Source organism: Microchirus variegatus (assembly GCF_963457635.1).
Source record: "Microchirus variegatus genome assembly, chromosome: 21".
Lineage (NCBI taxonomy): Eukaryota > Metazoa > Chordata > Actinopteri > Pleuronectiformes > Soleidae > Microchirus > Microchirus variegatus.
Window position 1 is genome coordinate 20,048,813 of NC_139822.1, and position 21,200 is coordinate 20,070,012.

At 42.0% G+C, this 21,200-nt stretch overlaps 2 protein-coding genes across 2 annotated transcripts in view; both read right to left on the reverse strand.

The window, feature by feature from the left end:
* Positions 1-1,006, reverse strand: part of mtss1 (MTSS I-BAR domain containing 1) — a gene marked incomplete at its 3' end in the record, with an annotated part of 31,867 nt that extends 30,861 nt beyond the window's left edge. Inside the window, exon 1 of the mRNA XM_083908098.1 lies at positions 904-1,006. Within this exon, the coding sequence (XP_083764224.1) occupies positions 904-975 (72 nt within the window). The 5' untranslated portion in view covers positions 976-1,006. The remainder of the gene's footprint in view (positions 1-903) is intronic.
* Positions 1,007-5,553: 4,547 nt separating this feature from the next.
* osgn1 (oxidative stress induced growth inhibitor 1) lies at positions 5,554-14,716 on the reverse strand (the record flags this gene model as incomplete). The annotated part of the gene is made up of 8 exons (XM_083908099.1): positions 14,599-14,716; positions 11,609-11,662; positions 10,451-10,587; positions 9,483-9,674; positions 8,142-8,233; positions 7,394-7,596; positions 6,962-7,305; positions 5,554-6,090 (listed from the first exon to the last, which is right to left on the reverse strand). Exons 2-8 carry the CDS (start codon positions 11,655-11,657, stop codon positions 5,554-5,556), a joined length of 1,554 nt encoding a protein of 517 aa, XP_083764225.1. The 5' UTR covers positions 11,658-11,662; positions 14,599-14,716.
* Between the last annotated feature and the right edge of the window lie 6,484 nt (positions 14,717-21,200).

Genomic DNA, 21,200 nt, shown 5'->3' on the forward strand with positions numbered 1-21,200 from the left:
CTACTTCAGTTACTTTAGTACACATAATCAGATTATCTACTTCAGTTACTTTAGTACACATAATCAGATTATCTCATTCAATTACTTTAGTACAAATAATTAGATTATCTACTTCAGTTACTTGAGTACACATAATCTGATTAGTTGAGTATGTCTAATTTGGTTACTCTAGTACATATAATCGGATTATTTAATTCAGTTATTTGAGTACTCTTAATCAGATTATTTCAGTAAATCGAATTCAGTTACTTTAGTACACATACTCAGATTACTTAATTCAGTTATTCAAGTACTCATAATCTGATTATTTCAGTAAATCTAATTCAGTTACTTAAGTACACATAATCAGATTATCTAATTCAGTTACTTTAGTACACATACTCAGATTATTTAATTCAGTTATTCAAGTACTCATAATCTGATTATTTCAGTAAATCTAATTCAGTTACTTAAGTATACATAATCAGATTATTTCATTCAGTTATTTGAGTACACGTAATCAGATTATTTTAATTGTCACAGATCAGATGTTTTCAGATTACCATGCTGTCTGAACATGGATTTCTTGGGCAGTTAAAATCAGATCGGATTATTTCTGTTAACTTCAGTCAGATTAATCTCTATAGATTATTCTCGTGTCGACAGTTCTCACGCTGCAACATGGGTTTACGTGTCTTTGCTCAAGGACACATAAGAAGAGGCAGGAAGTGAACCCACAACCTTCCCGTTGAAAGACTGATCCGTATTTTCTCAAGCTTAGTACTTGTCGTGAACTTGAAGTAATATTAATAGTATAGTCACTTTCTGGTCACTTACTTGTACTTGTACTGCAGTATCACAGGAGTACACGGAGTAAACTAAACACAAAGCAAACGTAAATGTAATAAAAGAGTGTTTTTGTACCTTCATGTCGTTCATGATGAGCTGGAAAAGGCCTCCCAGAGCGCCGCATTCCTTCTCTATTCCCGCATCCATTTTTCCACAAGCTTGGAAAAACTTCCCAACTCTTCTTCCAACTTTCCTCTCGTTTCTTTCCAAACAAGTTTAGAGGGAAAAAAAAAAAACCTCCAGCAGCGAAAAATCAGTGTGTTTTAACGACAGCCTGAGGTCAAAGTTCACGTCAATAACAAACACAATCAGCGGCGACGATGACGATGATGAAGAAGAGTTTCAGACCAAAATCATCCATGTTGTCAGCCGATGCTAGCAGCCGGCCAACGCGACACACGTCCCGCTAAACACCACGTCATGACTCACGGCGCGTGGAAACTGTGCCGCGGTTCCTGTGACTTTAATCCTTGTTGTTGTTGTTGTTTGTTTGTTTGTTTGTTTGGTGTTCAGTCGAAGACAAAACGGACGAAAACACGGCTAACGCGGGATTTAGCTAACGTGGCTAGCTCGGTTAGCGTTAACTCCGCTAGCAACCTGTGACTGACCGTGCGCGCGCGTGCGTACCTACGTGTGTGTGTGTGTGTTTGGTTTTCCAAAGGAAAACACACGCGCACACACAGAGAGAGAAGAGTGTCCAGAGATTTAAATCTGCTTCCGGTTTAAATGTCGTCCACGGCGCCCGCGTGCGTGTGTCCCGGTGATTCCACGCGTCCGTTTCCCACAGAGTTAAGAGCGGAGCTCCGGTAACGACGACGTCTCCCTCCGGTTCCTTCACGGGAGTCCCGACCTGACGTGAACGAGCGTGACCGAGCGTGACCGAGCGAGCAAGCCACGCCCACAGACGCCACACATCCGGGCCGTGGTCTTTCAAAACAAGAGCCCCCCCATACTCTTGTTCAATTTACATAGTTACACAAACACACGCACTAACAACACGTTCACGTCTTTATCTCTTTATCTATCTGAAAAATGTCAGTAATATTTTTATATTAAAAAAAAAAAATCTAAAAAAAATCTAATTTTTTAAAATAGTAACTGCAGCCAGATTGGTTTTAAAGGTGCAGTACGTAACAACATCATGTTTGTAAAAGTTTCACCCCGTGATTTTTTAAAATGTATTTCTTAATTTTCTTAAAATTATTACAGTTATAGAATATATAATAAAAATATATTATTAAAATAAAAATTAATTAATTAATAACTAGTCACTCTGTCCAATTAATTAATTCATTCATTCATTCATTCATTCATTCATTGGATCGAGTGACTTAACTCAGTGACACAAAGTGACCACACGAGGCAGCAGAGGACCAGCAGCTCCTGTGTCCACGCCAGCTAAAATCACTGGTTTTCTCTATGAGGTTTGATGTGGAAGCTGCCAAATCAAAAAAATATTTTACTTTGAGTATGTTTGTGCATCAATTTAACTCATCTTCTAAAATAATTGTAAGGTTTCTTTAAATATTGCATGTAAAAAAAGTCATAATCAAAAAAATCGTCTTTCAAGCTTTTATTTTGTATTTGTTTCTTGCTTCCTGTTGACGCAGAGCTCAGGTAACTTCACACTGACATGTGTCCATGGACGACGGAGGTACGTTGGGCGTCAGGGACGCGGCAGGCCGACGGGGCGGAGCTACACAGAGAAAACGAACGACGTGTGTGTGTGTGTGTGTGTGGGTGTGTGTGTGTGTGTGTGTGTGTGTGTCTGGGTACCATGGCAACATCATGAGCAACCTCATGTTTACACTCTCACAAACTTCAACAGTAGCACAGCGACACCTGCTGGACACAGGCACCAACTGCATGGACATGGCGTGAACCTGCCTGTCAATCCTGCAGGGGGCGCACACACGACACATCCATCACTGACTCTTCTTCCAAATTCTTGAATAGACATTTCAAAAAGATGATGTTTATTGTTGTTGTTTTTTTTAAATGATCTTGTTGAGTGGAGCTGTCTTTCTGATTTCAAAATAAAAGCTCAGATCAGAAAACATCACTTTTCCAGATGAACGGACTAAAAGCAGTGTTTTTTAAAATTATTATTATCATTTTCATCTCAATATTGGTAACGCCACAAGTTACAATCTGTGATTACACTGTAAAATATATTATGATAAGTAACAAAAAAAAAAAGAGTGGATCTTATTTTGAAAATCTTTTTTTAAATTATTATTCAGGTCCAAACTGCAGCCGACAACTTTGACCCGTTTTGTCCTGACACAAGTCCTTGCATCACAGTTATAATCTGTGATTACACTGTAAAACCTTTTTTTATTACATTTATATGTTTCATAAAGTAACTCCTTTTAAAGGTGCAGTACGCGACACAAGTCAACGCCGTTGTATTCTGTGGTTACACCGTCACATTTTCACCTTGTCTTTTTTTTTTTAAATGAAAAATGTCAGTAATATTTTTTTATTTAAAAAAAAAAAAAATCTTATTTTTTTTAAAATAACTGCAGCCAGATTGGTTTTAAAGGTGCAGTACGTAACACAAGTCATCATGTTTGTAAAAGTTTCACCTTGTGATTTTTTTAAAATGCATTTCTTTGTATCTTATTTTATTTTAATTATAGAATATATAATAAAAATGTATTAATCCAATAAAAACAATTAATTAATTAAATACTTAATTAATTAAAAAATAGAATATTATAGAATTATATATATAAAAAAAATATATATATATTTATATATAACGAGTCACTCGGTCCAATTAATTACTTAATTAAAAATGAGAATATTATAGAATTATATATATATATAATTATTTTAACACTCGGTCCAGAGGCTAACCCTGACCACATGTCGTAGCTTTTAAAGGAACAGAATGTCAAACATTCCTGTATTGATCATATTTGGTTTTATTTATATAGAAGTCAAATCAGACGTAAAAGTCACTCACGTTAGGTTCTGATTGAGATAATAACAATAATAATAATAATAATCCGCTCCAACATTAACACCAGACTTTTTTGCTCCAATTTAAAAACAGGTTGACATAAAGAATTGATCAGTTGATAAAAACGTGTCCAAACATTGACGAGAGTTTGTCAAACGTGGAAATGACGACGTTTCTCAAACGTTTGAGTTTGAACGAAGCAAAAAAAGCGGAAAATGTTCAACGATAAGAAGCTGAAAAAAGGTTTTCAAAACACTTTTAATTGTTCAAAAAAAAACAAGAGTCGAGAGCGATTTGGATGAAATCACTGAGGCAGCTGTGAGTGTGTGTGTGTGTGTGTGTGTGTGTGTGTGTGTGTGTGTGAACGAGAGGAAGATTCACACAACAAACACACAAAGACACACAACATCATGATCATCAACAGTGGAAGCAGATAGAGCGAAAACCTCATCGTTAAATAAAAAGTCATTATATTAATTCAATTATTGACTTTTTTCATACATATACATATATATATATATATATACACATATATATACACATATATATACACATATACACATATATATATATATATATATATATACACACATATACATATATATATACACACATATACATATACATATACATATATATATATATATATATATACACACATATATATATACATATATATATACACATATATATACACACACATATATATATACACATACATACACACATATATACATATATATGTATATACATATATATGTATATATGTATATATTTACATATATATATATAAAGTTCCACGTTTATTTGAAACGGGCTAAAAAAATGGGCTAAAAAAAATATATATGCAAAAAAAAAAAATTGCGAATAGAAAAATATCACGATATTTCATTGTCTCGATTCCCACCGCATATATACGTATATATCTATACACACACATGTATAATATTTCGTCAAATATTTCTTCAAAAGGTTTGAATAAAAATACCTGACCGTTCTTTTTCAAACAGAAGCAGCCGATCAGTCGATGTTCACGTACGTAAACGTCGACGTTTCCTGTGAGCGGAGCGTGTTTTACTGCGACGCGTCACCAGGGGGCGCCTGACGTCGTCTCTTACGAAGAACATAAGGTGATTTCTGTGACTTTGAGAGCAATTTCACTTTTTACATTCACAATTTAACGCAATAATAATAATAATAATAATAATAATATTATTATTATTATTATTATTATTATTATTATTATTATTATTATTATTATTATTATCGGGTGAGTTTCACTGATTTAGGTCAGGAAAATAATCCAGTGTGGGATTAAAAGGAAGGGATTACGACTTCCAGAGTCCAGGTCCAGGTTTCACTGTAGCTCAGACGTTTTTATATCCGTCGCTTCTTCGTTCTAATTATTTTTCGGAACGGCGAGATTTGCACCGACGACCCGTCGAGGACGCCGTGACGCTCAGGCGTGAGATCGGGAACGTACGAAGTCCTGAAGAAGGACTTTTTTGGATTATCGGGGCTGAAGATGGCGTCGCACGACCTCGGCTTTACTCGCTCATAACCGCCCGCGTTTTTCGCAAAACTCGCCGCTAACCTTTCCGAACTCCCCGCGCCGACGGTAAGATCGGCCAAGACGCCGCGTCAGCCCGAGAGGACGGAGCGAGCCCGGCGGCGACTCGGCGGTTTTCTTCGCAATCGACGGCTTTTTATTTGCTGCCATTTAAAAATAAATTCAAAATAAGACGAAATAAAAAGCGCTACGAGTCCAGATTGCAGACCATGGAGTTCCTCCGTCTGTCCACTAGTCCGTCTGACGACAAACGCCCTTCTCGTTGTCTTTTGGCGAGGTCGCTGGCGATGGCCAAGGCTCCGCCCTTCAGGAACCTGACAAAGTTCTCGCCGACCAGCGGACCCATGGCGTACAGACCCGGCCCGTCCGCCGCCGCCACCTCGTTCGTGAACGGGTCGACGTCGATCGGGTTCCGCCGGCACGTGATGGGCTCGCCGGGGTCTACGCCGAGCCGACGCCCGTTGTCCTCCAGGAAGGAGAGGTTGGGGTGAGCGCCGATGAGGACCAGCGCCTTAGAGACCTGGACCACCGTCCGCCGCCCGGAGTCCGACTCCAGAACGCACTTCCCGTCCGGCCGGAACGCGGCGACCCGGTGACACGGGAAGCTCAGGTAGCCCGTGTACGAGGGGCGTGGCCACGCGGTGGGGAGGCGGTCCATGTTCTCCGACTGTTCCTGAGAGGGAGGGGGGGGTTGGTGCTGCTGCTGAGTCATCATCTGGTGAACCTGGAGACGAGATTAGTCCGGTTCAGATTATAATCTGTTTTTATAATCTGTTATAATCTGTTATTTTATAATGTATCGTGTTATATGTTGGTATAATGTGTTATAATCTATTGTTATAATCTGTGTTATAATCCATTATTATAATCTATTGTGTTATAATCTGTTATAATTCATTATTATAATCTCTTATAATCTAGTGTGTTATAATCTGTTGTGTTAGAATCTGTTATTATAATGTATGTGTTATATGTTGGTATAATCTATTGTGTTATAATCTACTGCGTTACAATCTGTTATTATAATCTATTGTGTTATATGTGGGTATGTGTTATAATCTCTTATAATCTGTGTTATAATCCATTATTATAATCTCTTATAATCTAGTGTGTTATAATTGGTTATTATAATCTATTGTGTTATAATGTATCGTGTCATATGTTGGTAGAATGTGTTATAATCTATTGTGTTATAATCTTTTGTGTTATAATCCGTGTTATAATCCATTATTATTATCTTGTGTGTTATAATCTGTTGTGTTGTACGTTGATATAATGTGTTATAATCTGTTTTAATCTATTGTGTGATAATCCGTTATAAAAGTAAAGTCTGTCTCACAGTGAAGATAAAGACGTGAACGAGATAAGACAAACCGTGTTTGCCACATTTCAAAAACCTAAACTGTGCCTTTAATCCCTATAATCCCTGTAATCCCTGTAATCCCTATAATCCCTGTAATCCCTGTAATCCCTATAATCCCTGTAATCCCTATAATCCCTATAATCCCTGTAATCCCTGTAATCCCTATAATCCCTGTAATCCCTTTAATCCCTATAATCCCTGTAATCCCTGTAATCCCTTTAATCCCGCTCACCTTGTGATACTCTGGGTAGAGCATCTTTGGCAGCTGGTTGAAGATGAGGCCCGGGTCGGCGACAGAGCGCCTGAAGGCGTGGTAGATGGGCGTGTTGAGGTGATGAGCGGCCAGCACGGCGTCGGCCGCCGTGAGCCCCGCCCCCACCACCAGCACCGGGTCGCAGGATTGGTCGAGCTCGCCGCGGGCGATGGCCGCCTCCAGCTCCCAGAAGGAGTGGCAGACGAAGCGCAGGGACTCGCCTTCCACGCCGAGCGCGGCGGGGATGTCGTGCGTCCCCGTCGCCAAAACCACGCTGCGAGCTAACATCGAGAACGGCTCCGCCTCCAAAACAGCCGAGCCGTCTACGTGAAGGGGGCGGGGACAGGAAGTGAGGATTAACACGCGACACTTAGTCTGACGCGGAAACAGCAGCGCCGTCGTTCCACCTACCTCCAAGCTCCGCCCCCTCTCTGCGCTGCAGCCCCGTCACTCTCCAGCAGGGCGGCGACCCGTCCTGGTCGCCGGGCTGCTGCCTGGTTACCGCGGTGACGGTGGCTCCGCAGGCGAAGTTCTGCTCCAGCGACATCTGCGAAACGTAGTGTTGGTAATAAGAGGCGACCTCTGCTGGTGTGGCGCGGTCATTACGCACATTTCTGAAATGAAAGACCACAGGTGAGATTAACAACAACAACACAGTACATCAGCAACACCCTAGATTATAAATTATAATCTATTGTGTTATCATCTGTTGTTATAATCTGTTACAATTGGGTTGTGTTATGATATGTTATTATAATCCCTTATAATCTGTTGTGTTATAATGTATTATTATAATCTGTAATAATCTATTGTGTTATAATCTATTATTATAATCTGTAATAATCTATTGTGTTATAATCTGTTATTATAATCCGTTATAATCTATTGTGTTATAATCTATGATTATAATCTGTTACAATTGGGTTGCATTACAATCTATTGTTAACAGCAATGAAACCATTTAGAAATGTTTTACTCATTCAAAAATCATTCTTTGAAGTATAAATAAACCTTTAAATGCCAGTTTTTCCAAATATAAATTACACAAAAACACCAGTAAAACACGCTGTAATTTACATAAACTACACAAAGATGATTTAAAAAAAAAAAAAAAAAAAAAAGGCCTGAATAAAACATTAGTTTTCATTTGCAGTCTCACCTGCGTTTGTCTTTCATCCAGTCCTTCAGTTTGAGTCCAGGGAGCTCCATCCAGTTAGCCAGGCTAAGAGTTAGCATGGAGCCCTCCATGGCCTTCAACACACACACACACACAGTGAATAAACAAGTCAAACTACTGTGTCCTGCTGCATGCAAATCAGTGTGTGTGTGTGTGTGTGTGTGTGTGTGTGTGTGTGTGTGTGTAGCTCACAGGGTTTTACATTAAATTTGAATTTGGGTTTCAGGGTTTTCCAGGATGTGGAGTGAAGTCAGAACACAGACAACACTTTATCTTCACTGTTAGACTTTTCCTTGTGTTAAACTGAAGTTTGTAAACCACTCACTCACTCACACCAAAGTCACTCACTCTCTCGCACCAAAGTCAATCACTCACCCACACCAAAGTCACTCACTCTCTCACACCAAAGTCACTCACTCACCCACACCAAAGTCACTCACTCTCCCACACCAAAGTCACTCACTCTGCCACACCAAAGTCACTCACTCTCCCACACCAGTCACTCACTCTCTCACACCAAAGTCACTCACTCTCCCACACCAAAGTCACTCACTCTCCCGCACCAAAGTCACTCACTCTCCCACACCAAAGTCACTCTCACTCTCCCACACCAAAGTCACTCACTCTCCCACACCAAAGTCACTCACTCTCCCACACCAAAGTCACTCACTCTCCCACACCAAAGTCACTCTCACTCTCCCACACCAAAGTCACTCACTCTCCCACACCAAAGTCACACCAAAGTCACTCACTCTCCCACACCAAAGTCACTCACTCTCCCACACCAAAGTCACTCACTCTCCCACACCAAAGTCACTCACTCTCCCACACCAAAGTCACTCACTCTCCCACACCAAAGTCACTCTCACTCTCCCACACCAAAGTCACTCACTCTCCCACACCAAAGTCACTCACTCACTCTCCCACACCAAAGTCACTCACTCTCTCACACCAAAGTCACTCACTCTCTCACACCAAAGTCCATAGAGTAAATCAGTGATTTTAACATCACAGCACACAGGAGTTCACAGGAGTTGTTGATCCACTGCTGCCTCCATCACTAACTTACAATGACAGTGACACAAAGTGACCACACGAGGCAGCAGAGGACCAGCAGCTCCTGTGTCCCTGTGAGCTAAAATCACTGGTTTTCTCTATGGACTTTGGTGTGGGAGAGTGAGTGGTTTACGGACGTCTGTCTAACAGTGAGATAAAGACTTTTGTGTCTCAGGCTGGTTCCTGACCAGGTTGGTGTAGAACCACAGATTAGTCTGAATAAAATAACAATAACAATAATGTGTGAATAATCCCACAGTCACATACATGCCAGGCTCCTCCAGGTGGACCCTTCCCCAGCACCAGGTGAGGGATGGCTCGCTCCGGCTCGTATCTCCACTCCAGTGGCGAGGTGTGGTCCAGTCCGAAGTCGCTGTCGGGGAGCAGCAGCGAGTCGAAGAGCACGGCGACGGGATTGGACGATCGGCCCTCCAGACCCTCGCACAGGTACTCCAGATCCTAGAGGGAGGGGCCAACGACATCATGAAGCTCAACGCGCACAAAACGTTCATCTGTTTTCCACCAACACTGAACGGCAAAAAGTCGACGTTCAATCCAAAATGGCGTCCTTCCTCGTCACGACCCACCTCCCGCACACGTGCAGACGACTTCCGTGCGCGTACGAGAACGCAATTCATGTCCAAGAATACGACGATTTCCTTCTTTTTAAGTCACGTACGTAACATTTTTGAAATATTAATAACATGTTTTTCCAGGGTACTTCCTGTTTACACGTGCACGCTCAGGTTTAGTGCATGTGTGCGAGCGTGTGTGCACGCGTGCGAGTGCGTGCATATGTGTGAGTCTGTGTGTGCGTGACTGCATGTGTGTGTGTGTGAGAGGGTCTGTGTGAGTGTGTATGTGCGAGTCGCACACACATGTTCGTGTGTGCAAGTATGCGTGTGTGTGGGTCCGTGTGTTTGCATGTGTGAGTCTGTGTGTGTGCGTATGAGTGCATGCATGCGTGTGTGTGAGTCTGTGTGTGCGTGTGTCTGCATGTGTGCGTGCGTGACTGCATGTGTGTGTGCGCGCGAGTATGCGTGTGTGCCTGTGAGTGTTTGTGTGTCTGTGTGCATGCCCGTGTGCGAGTGTGCGCGTATGCGTGTGTGCACGCATGCGTGTAGGTGTGTATGTGTGTGTCTGTGCGCGCGCAAGTATGCATGTGTGAGTGCGTGCCTGCATATGTGAGTGTGAGTGTGTGCATACGCGTGTGTGTGTGTGTGTGTGTGTGTTACCTGCTCCAGCAGAGACAGGTGAGCCTGTTCCACCAGTTTACTGTGCAGCAGGGGGTTGGGGTGCGATACTCCAGGTGACAGGTAGGGGGTGTAACCTGACAACAGGTATGACAGACAGATCCCTGAAGGGCCGTTACCTGGGCAACAGAGAGAGAGAGAGAGAGAGAGAGAGAGAGAGAGCTGTAGTACATATGCCAGGCCTGTATGTGGCGCTGTAATGACTCAACAGTTTCCTTGAGTGACTGTTGCCATAGCAACCACACACTCACACACACAGAGAAGTTGACCGCGACACCACGACTCGGCACGATTGCGTGAACACTGACGCGACGACTCGGCAACAACGCACACACATAAAGAGCAGGTGTGAAGAAGAACGACGATGATGATGATGATGATGATGATGATGATGATGAGCCGTCATCATCTGTCACAACTGATTGATCGATTGGTTTGAAAATGAGAAAAATGCTGATGGTCCGGTTTCCACGGCGACGTCGTTACATCACTTCTTTGAACCGAGTGACACGATGACATCACTTCGTTATGCAACACGAGATCAGAGAAAGAGGCCTTTTTTTTTTTTAACGTTAATAACGTCTTTACGCCACTTTCAGAAGAAACATTATTGCGTAAACGTCGCAACATTTTGGGGAAGTCGCTTGTTTTTGCAACAGCAGACGTTTCCGAACGTTGGTAACATTTAAGTAACAAGTAAGTTATTAACAGTATTTTATTGTTCTTTACATTCATATTTTCACATACTTTTTTTATCTCTCCGTTCCTACAACAATATAAGGAGAACATTTGAATTTTTCTGGCATATTTACAAATGGTAATTTTTAAATGTTAATCTTTTGACAGCCCAAGTTTTAACATTTTTGCAACATTGATCACATGCTTTGGTAACGTGTGTCGGTTTAATGTGATCTTTTTTCACTTCAATAATACGTTTATGTAACATTTATATTAAATACAGAGACGCAATAACTCTCTCTCTCTGCAATAACAGAGAGTTAAAGGAGTCATTGTTTGACCGACAGCGTGACGCGAGTCAAATCTGCCGAGTCAGGGTTACATAACCACTATCAGCTATGATAAGTGTGTGTGTGTGTGTGTGTGTGTGTGTGTGTGTGTGTGTGTGTGTGTGCGTCTTACCAATAATCACAACAGGCAGAATCTCCGCGTCTTTGTCGTGAAGCTCCATTTTAGCTGAAAAGAAAAAATGTTGTCGTTATTATTCGCTTTAGTTATTTGTTAGCGTTGCAGCATCGTTAGCATCAGCATGACTCTGCATAATGACAACAATGAGAGTCGGGGGGGGGGGGGGGGTTGTGTCTGCTAATCTTTGCCAAGTCTGTCAGTCAGTACTTTTCCACACACACACACACACACACACACACACACACACACACACACACACACACACACACACACACACACTTCCTGAGAGATTTTAAAGCAACATGACCCGACATAAACACAGATTAGCAGATTAAACAGATTGTTGCAGATTGTTGGTCGACTTTATCGCAGAAGTCGTGTTTTAGTGACATTAATGACAGGTTGTTTTTTTTGTAACAATACAACGTTGTTACAACGATTGTGGTGACGTACGTGACATTTTACGCAAAACAACGAGTTTTCTAACCTAAATAATATTATACTTCTTTAACTTCAAAGAATGTTATAATGAGTCAAGTTATGATGAAGGTGTGTTCGGACTGTGTGTGTGTGCGTGTGTGTGTGTGTGATCATGTTTCACGCCCACGGCCATATTTACATACTCCTGAAGCTATTTGTTACAAGATGAAAATGAAGCTGCACATTAACGAGGACAAAGCCGTATGTTTACTTTAATTCAACATGAACGACGAACGCTTCCATTATTTACGTTTTGTTTTTCTACTACTTTTAGATAATATTTGATACATCTTTTTTGAAAATATAAATTCTGATTTTAATCCAACAACATATATTTTCCATTCAATAAAAAAAACTCTTCTATACAGAACTACTGGGTGCAGTACCATAAAATGTCTGTAGGTGGCAAAAAGTGTGTGAAACACCAGGACTGGAAAACTGGGTTTTTGTACCAAATTGAGGACGCCTGTTAAAAACAGAGTATAACATGTTTACAACCTCAGGAAGTGATTTGAACGAAAACAAAGTGAGGACCGGCCAAAATGTCCTCACTTTGTAAAAATGACTGGTTAAAAACCCCCTCACTGGTCCTCAGTATGCCGCAAGTACAGGAACACACACACACACACACACACACAATGTTTTGGCACAAAATGCAAAATGATTTCCCAGGAAAAAGTGACCATCACATGACTTACAGTAAAATACGCTGAGTCACCACAGCCAGGTTTCCCCTCGGTTTATTCATTAAAGCGACAGTGCAGTTTTTTTTTTCCATATTCCGGGAGAAAACAAAGCGTTCACTCACTTAAAAATCTGTTCAGAAAAGTTTTGTTTTTACAACAGAAAAAAATATAGCGTTTGTTAAAAGTAAAAAACCCAAACTTTTTGTTTCTCATCATTTTAAAACGATTAATATAATATTTAAACACACAGTAAATGGCACATAACTGCCAGATATCCAAAGTTATCACCCAGGCAGACACTTTGAGGCGTTAAAGGGTTAATAGACGATGATGACACAGCGTTTTTGGCGAGTGAAAGACGAGTTTCCTGTTCCCGCAGAAATAAAAGATTCCTCCAAAGCCACAGAAATGTTGACGCACAGGTAAACAAACAGGAAGTCGAGTGCGTAAAAACAACGCGACGATCACATCTCTGCAATTCAAACGTCTTCGTTTAAAAATGATGCATTTCATTTCTATTTCTTTAATTCGGTGCAGAGTTAATCTTTATATAAAACATGAAGATCACAAAAAGTCACACTTACACTCCGTCAGATATATTTTTTACAAGGGTTATTTATGTCATTGTTAGTGTGTTGACGTTCTCTGATGATGACTCAGCACGTTCACAGTCAGTCTGACATGAACAATGAAAGTGATTTCACTAAGGTTTAAATAAACTGTTTATACTGTGACACGCGACACAGACCTGTGTGTGTGTGTGTGTGATTATTCAATTAATCAAATTATGACACACTTTTGTCGTCAAAATATTTAAAAATCACTCAAGATTATCACTCTTAATTTTAAGAGTATTGTGGAAAAAAGTGAGAATTCTGAGACTTAAGTCAGAGTTCAGAGAGAAAAAGTCAGAATTAGAGACTTTCTATAAATGTGTAAAAAATACCCAATATAGTAAGTGAAATAGGGCTAATTAGCAATCAATCGATTATTAATTGATTAGTGTTTATTTTTCATTCAGAACAGTTTCTTAAACGTTATTATACATATACACACACACGTGTATATATACACACGTATATATATATATATATATACATACATACACATACATATACACATATATATACACACACATATATATATATATATATATATATATATACACACATATATATATATATATATATATATATATATATATATATATATATATATATATATATATATATATATATATATATATATATATACACACACACATATACATATATATATATATATATATATATATATATATATATATATATATATATATAAAATATTTTCCTCTTCCTTTGCATCATCATTTCATATTCCGTGTTTTTATTACAGTGACTCAGCAGAATTAGAGAAAGGTATTTCAACTTCCGGTCAAACAAACACTGGCTTAATCCCGGGTTAATGTCATTTATTTAAAATCGATAACTTGTCATATTTCACAGCGTCAATCAAAAAACTTCCGAGTCAAGTTGACGTAGGCCATCTTACGTAAGCTATCTTACGTAAGCTACGTTAGCCTCTTCTGGAACCTTCCACGCCGGCCGACCCACCCGTGACCCACCGTCCTCCGCTGACCTGCGTCGCGTTACGTCACGAATGGCGCGTCACGATCGTGCGCGAGCGTGAGCGAGAGCGCGCGCACCGCCGAGACTGCAACAAACCCCGCGAGTCTCGAGACGCCGCGATGGGGGAAAAAAATGACATTTAAACAACAACAAAGAAAAGAAATGCAGCGGTTTTTTGTTGACGCGAGAAGCAAAGATGGAGGATACTCACGGTAAAATGGCGGTGAATCGCTGCGGGCACTTTTACACTGACACACACCGCGTTCTGCTGCTGCTGCTGCCGTCACAGAGTCACTCAGTCATTCCGCGTTTGCTCCGCTGATTCTTATTCTTATTCTTATTCTTCTTATTATTATTATTATTATTATTATTCGTATTCGTATTCTTCGTATTCTTCTTCTTACGCTAACTCTTCCCAGAACATGTGAGACGTAAAGCTGCAGCAGATGCCGCACACTCGCCGCTTTTTATACCATTCATACAGCCAGGCACGAGCCAGCCAATCACAGGCCACCCCCACTTCACGAACCCCGCCCCCCTCCCCTCCCATCTGCCGGGACACGCCCCTCCCCTTTCCTCCTTCGTCCTCCACAAAGCAAAGATCGTCAATGGCTGCGAGATGGACACTCAACACCGAGTTTAGCCGAGCGTGGTCGGCGGAGGGAAGCCGAGCGTCGCCGCCATTTTGTGAGTGTCGTCATTGGAGACGAGCTCAGTCGTGAGTGACGCGTTTATTCTTATTTATTTAGTCTTAGAAAACGCTTTGATAAGAAAACCGAACACGAAATACGTGAAATAACGTGATTTCCGTGATTATTGTTATGACTTTGGTTAACGCTGAAGTCACTTTTTATCCGATTACTTCAGTAAAAGTCTTAAAGTATGTGACATTTTCCGTAGTGATGTATCAAAAGTCATTTCCTGATATGTTCACGTCATTATTTTCACTGTTAGACGGACTTTTCTAACAGGAAACTGAAGTTTGTAAACCACTCACTCTCCCACACCAACGTCCATAGAGAAAATCACACAGGAGTTGTTGATCCACTTCAAAACAGAATAGGAATAAAATATCACACGTACACACTTTATACTAATTTAGGGAATACAGTAATAGTACACAATTTATACTAATTTAGAGAATGTGGTAAACGTACACAATTGATACTGTATGTAGTGGAGTAAAAGCACAAGTTGCTAGAAATATAAAGAACAAAGTAAAGCACAGATACGTGAACTTTGTACTCAAGTACATGTATTGGAACGGTCACGTATTTTCAAACCTCCAGCACCTGAAGGACATCCAGGAGCAGAAGGACACCCAGGACCATATATATATACACACACACACACATATATGTATACACACATATATATACATATATATATATATGTGTGTATATACATATATATATATATATATAACATATTTTCCACTTCCTTTGCATCATCATTTCATATTCTGTGTTTTTATTAGAGTGACTCAGCAGAATTAGAGAAAGGTATTTCAGCATCTGAAGGACATCCAGGACCAGAAGGACCTGGACCTCCAGCACCTGAAGGACCTCCAGGACCTGAAGGACATCCGGGAGCAGAAGGACACCCAGGACCTGAAGGACTTACAGCATCTGAAGGACATCCAGGACCTGAAGGACATGAAGGACATCCAGGACCACAAGGACCTCCAGGAGCAGAAGGACATCCAGGACCTGAAGGACCTCCAACACCTGAAGGACCTGGACCTCCAGCACCTGAAGGACATCCAGGACCTCCAGGACCAGTAGGTCATCCAGGACCTGAAGGACCTCCAGCACCTGAAGGACATCCAGGACCTGAAGGACATCCAGGACCTCCAGGACCAGAAGGACATCCAGGACCTGAAGGACTTACAGCACCTGAAGGACTTCGAGCACCTGAAGGACCTCCAGCACCTGAAGGACTTTGAACACCTGAAGGACTTCCAGCACCTGAAGGACTTCCAGCATCTGAAGGACATCCAGGACCTGAAGGACCTCCTGGACCTGAAGGACTTCCTGGACCTGAAGGACCTCCTGGACCTGAAGGACATCCAGCACCTGAAGGACCTCCTGGACCTGAAGGACCTCCTGGACCTGAAGGACCTCCAGCACCTGAAGGACCTCCTGGACCTGAAGGACCTCCTGGACCTGAAGGACATCCAGCACCTGAAGGACCTCCTGGACCTGAAGGGCCTCCTGGACCTGAAGGACCTCCAGCACCTGAAGGACCTCCAGCACCTGAAGGACCTCCTGGACCGCTGTGTGACTGCATAAAGTCTATGGTTTCCCAGTAAAGTGTGGGGTAACAGTTGTCTAATGAACCCCATGAACTGCTGTTGGTGTGAAAGCAGCAGAGCGGCGTGACACAAAGCCCGGCACCGGCCTGTGACTCACAGTGAAAATAATCCCACGCGAGAAGCTCTGCTTTGTCTGCGATGTGAGGCGTCCGAGCGCCGACGTCACGGGGATCTGCTTCGACAGCAGAGATTAGGGCGAGACAAAGGCGACGGCGAAGGGTTAAATGAACACAGAGCATTCCTCCATGTTCACACGGATCAAAGATGGACCAGAACAACGCCGGCGTTATGTAACTGTGCATCATGACAACAATTGACCTGTTATTATTGACATTTAACCACTAAATAAAATCTACTTCACCTTAAGTCTGCGACACGTCTTTATCTTCACTGTTGGACAGACTTTAACAACAGGAAACTGAAGTTTGTAAACTACGGTGGCCCTGAGGTGCGAAACACAACACAAATCACAAAACACAACACAAATCACAAATCACAAAACACAACACAAATCAATAACACAAACACTAATTACAAAACACAAACGCAAATCAAAAAACACAAATGCAAATCAAAAACACAAACGCCAATCGAAAAACACAAAAACATTAACTCAAAACGGAAACGCTAATCACACAACGCAAACACAAAAGCAGAAAACACAAAAACATTAACTCACAACACAAACACAAAAGCAGAAAACACAAAAACAAAGACTGCTTTTGAGTTTGCGTTGTGAGTTAATGTTTTTGTGTTTCCATTTTGAGTTAATGTTTTTGGGTTTTTCGGTTTGCGTTTGTGTTTTTTGATTTGTGTTGTGTTTTGTGTTTTGCACCTCAGGGCCACCGTAGTAAACCACTCACTCTCCCACACCAAAGTCCACAGAGGAAACCAGTGATTTTAGCTCACAGGGACACAGGAGCTGCTGGTCCTCTGCTGCCCTCATGTGGTCACTTTGTGTCACTGAAGTCAATCTGAATAAAAAATCTTCAAAAGCTGAATTCACCAAACTCAGACATTGTAACTCATGTGTGCTGTGATGTTAAAATCACTGATTTTCTCTATGGACTTTGGTGTGGGAGAGTGAGTGACTTTTATACATACAAAATCATTTCAGGCCTTCCACAAAAGGAATGTTGAAATATTGTAGACTTAAACTAAACTGACAGAGATTTTATGTTTTACGCGGGTTCTACGTCATTTTTTTTTTTTTAGCTCATTGCTAATATTAGTCAGCAAAAATGCTAGCTTGCCTTTTTCAAGGCCAGCTAACTCAGAGTCGCTGCAGGTGTCGATGACGAAGTTGAAATTTAAATGAGGCTCGCGCAGGACGGAGAGTTTTAGTTTTGGACGTTTTTTTTGTTTTGTTGTTTTGTTCACAAAAACCACGCTTAAAAGTATAAAAGTAGCTTAAAGTGATTGTTGCTGCGTGACCACTAAGGGTTAACTTAAGATAAGATAAGATAATCCTTTGTTTATCCTTCTTTAATGAAGTCCAGTCCAGTTTGTAGTTTATTTGGACACCCGGGTCTTAGAAGAGTCCACCGTGTTGACTCGTGTCCAGGGGGACAGTGTCTCCGTACTTTGTTACTGTACTTGAGGACAATATTCACGTATCTGGACTTTACTTTGTTATACGTATTTCTAGCATCTTTTATTGACGTATGTGTGTTTTCATTTGCATCAGCAGACAAACGTCCTTCTGTTTGTCCATGGGATCATTGACAGAGTCTCGACTGCAGAAATGTTGTTAGACGTGTTAGACGTTCGCATGACTCACTGACAACACACACTTTACACACACTTTACACACTTTACACACACTTTACACACACTTTACACACACTTTACAGGAAATGAACAACTATAACTGTTGATTTAAAGGAACGGGGGGGGGTAGACTGAGGGTCTAAGGACAGAGGGTCTGAAGACTGAGGGTCTAAGGACAGAGGGTCTGAAGACTGAGGGTCTAAGGATAGGGGGTCCAAGGACAAAGGGTCTAAGGACAGAGGGTCTAAGGACAGAGGGTCTGAAGACTGAGGGTCTAAGGACAGAGGGTCTGAAGACAGAGGGTCTAAGGACAGAGGGTCTGAAGACTGAGGGTCTGAGGACAGAGGGTCTGAGGACAGGGTCTAAGGACAGAGGGTCTAAGGACAGAGGGTCTGAGGACAGAGGGTCTAAGGACAGAGGGTCTGAAGACTGAGGGTCTAAGGACAGGGTCTAAGGACAGAGGGTCTGAGGACAGAGGGTCTAAGGACAGAGGGTCTAAGGACAAAGGGTCTAAGGACAGAGGGTCTGAAGACTGAGGGTCTGAGGACAGAGGGTCTGAGGACAGGGTCTAAGGACAGAGGGTCTAAGGACAGAGGGTCTGAGGACAGAGGGTCTGAGGACAGAGGGTCTAAGGACAGGGTTTGAGGACAGAGGGTCTGAAGACTGAGGGTCTAAGGACAGAGGGTCTGAGGACAGAGGGTTTGAGGACAGAGGGTCTGAAGACTGAGGGTCTAAGGACAGGGGGTCTAAGGACAAAGGGTCTAAGGACAGAGGGTCTAAGAACATAGGGTCTGAGGACAGAGGGTCTAAGGACAGAGGGTCTAAGGACAAAGGGTCTGATGACAGAGGGTCTAAGGACAAAGGGTCTGATGACAGAGGGTCTAAGGACAGAGGGTATGAGGACAGGGGGTCTAAGGACAAAAGTTCTGAGGACAGAGGGTCTAAGAAACTAGGGTCTATCGACAGAGGGTCTAAGGACAAATGGTTTAAGGACAGAGTTTTCGTATTAATCATCAGGGGAATTTTATTCCCTCCCCCCTCTATCATCTTTGATCAGCGTCCAATCAGAGCTCAGTGAAGAAGGCGTTGCATCAGAGTGAGGAGTGTGTGGGCGTGGCCTCCTGTGTTTATACCAGCTTCACGTAACAATGAGACAGAGACTCAGAGGAAATCCACGTCTCATCATCATCATCATCATCATCATGTCTTCGACCGTGTCCACGACCGTGGGGAACATTGTGGTCGTCACCCACGTCCACAATGCTAATGCTAATGCTAATGCTAACACTGGAGAGAACACGCAGAAGCTCGTGGACGTCCAGAGGTTCATCGGGGTCCGACCACAGACGCTGGGGGTAAGATTTAGCACAGAATACACCTTTAATGACGTCACCGTGACTTTATCACCAAGTACTAGTACTTCAGTACAACATTCACCTATGTGTACTTTACTTTGTCTTTCATATTTCTACAAACTTGTACTTTTACTCCACGACATATATTTTTTTTACTACATTCTCCAAATAAGTTTAAAGTGTGCACTTTTACTACATTCTCTAAATAAATATAAATGGTGTACTTTTACTACACTACATGATTACGTGATACTGATGATTCAGCTCCAGTTTTTGTTGGCATCACAAACAGGAAATTCATGTGAAATTAAATAACTGAATAACTTCCGTGTGAGACGAGGCAGAAGCAGCTGTGATCCAAACATGTACTGAGTCTATCAGTCTGTGTATGTACAAGTACCTCAAAGTGATACTTTTGGAGTAAAAGTACAAGTATGTTATGGAATGACTTTAGTGGAAGTTTTTCCAAAATGACTTCAGTCAAAGTCTTAAACTCGACGACATTCGCTGTCCTTCAGCTGAACGTTAAAGGCTCGTGTTTGTCTCTGCAGATGGTTGAGATCATCATCGGCCTCGTGATCCTCATCTTCGGCGTCGCCATGACGCCAAACGCAGACACAATCTCAACTATCAGTGGCTTCTTCATCTGGGGAGCTGCGTTTGTAAGTCACTGTTTTCACAATAACGTCACTGCCACACCAAACCTCATAGAGAAAACCAGTGATTTTAGCTCACAGGGACACAGGAGCTGCTGGTCCTCTAGTGCCTCGTGTGGGAGAGTGAGTGACTTTGGTGTGGGAGAGTGAGTGACTTTGGTGTGGGAGAGTGAGTGACTTTGGTGTGGGAGAGTGAGTGACTTTGGTGTGAGAGAGTGAGTGACTTTGGTGTGGGAGAGTGAGTGACTTTGGTGTGAGAGAGTGAGTGACTTTGGTGTGGGAGAGTGAGTGACTTTGGTGTGGGAGAGTGAGTGACTTTGGTGTGGGAGAGTGAGTGACTTTGGTGTGAGAGAGTGAGTGACTTTGGTGTGGGAGAGTGAGTGACTTTGGTGTGAGAGAGTGAGTGACTTTGGTGTGGGAGAGTGAGTGACTTTGGTGCGGGAGAGTGAGTGACTTTGGTGTGGCAGAGTGAGTGACTTTGGTGCGATAGAGTGAGTGACTTTGGTGTGGCAGAGTGAGTGACTTTGGTGCGATAGAGTGAGTGACTTTGGTGTGGCAGAGTGAGTGACTTTGGTGCGATAGAGTGAGTGACTTTGGTGTGGCAGAGTGAGTGACTTTGGTGCGATAGAGTGAGTGACTTTGGTGCGGCAGAGTGAGTGACTTTGGTGCGATAGAGTGTGTGACTTTGGTGTGAGAGAGTGAGTGACTTTGGTGCGAT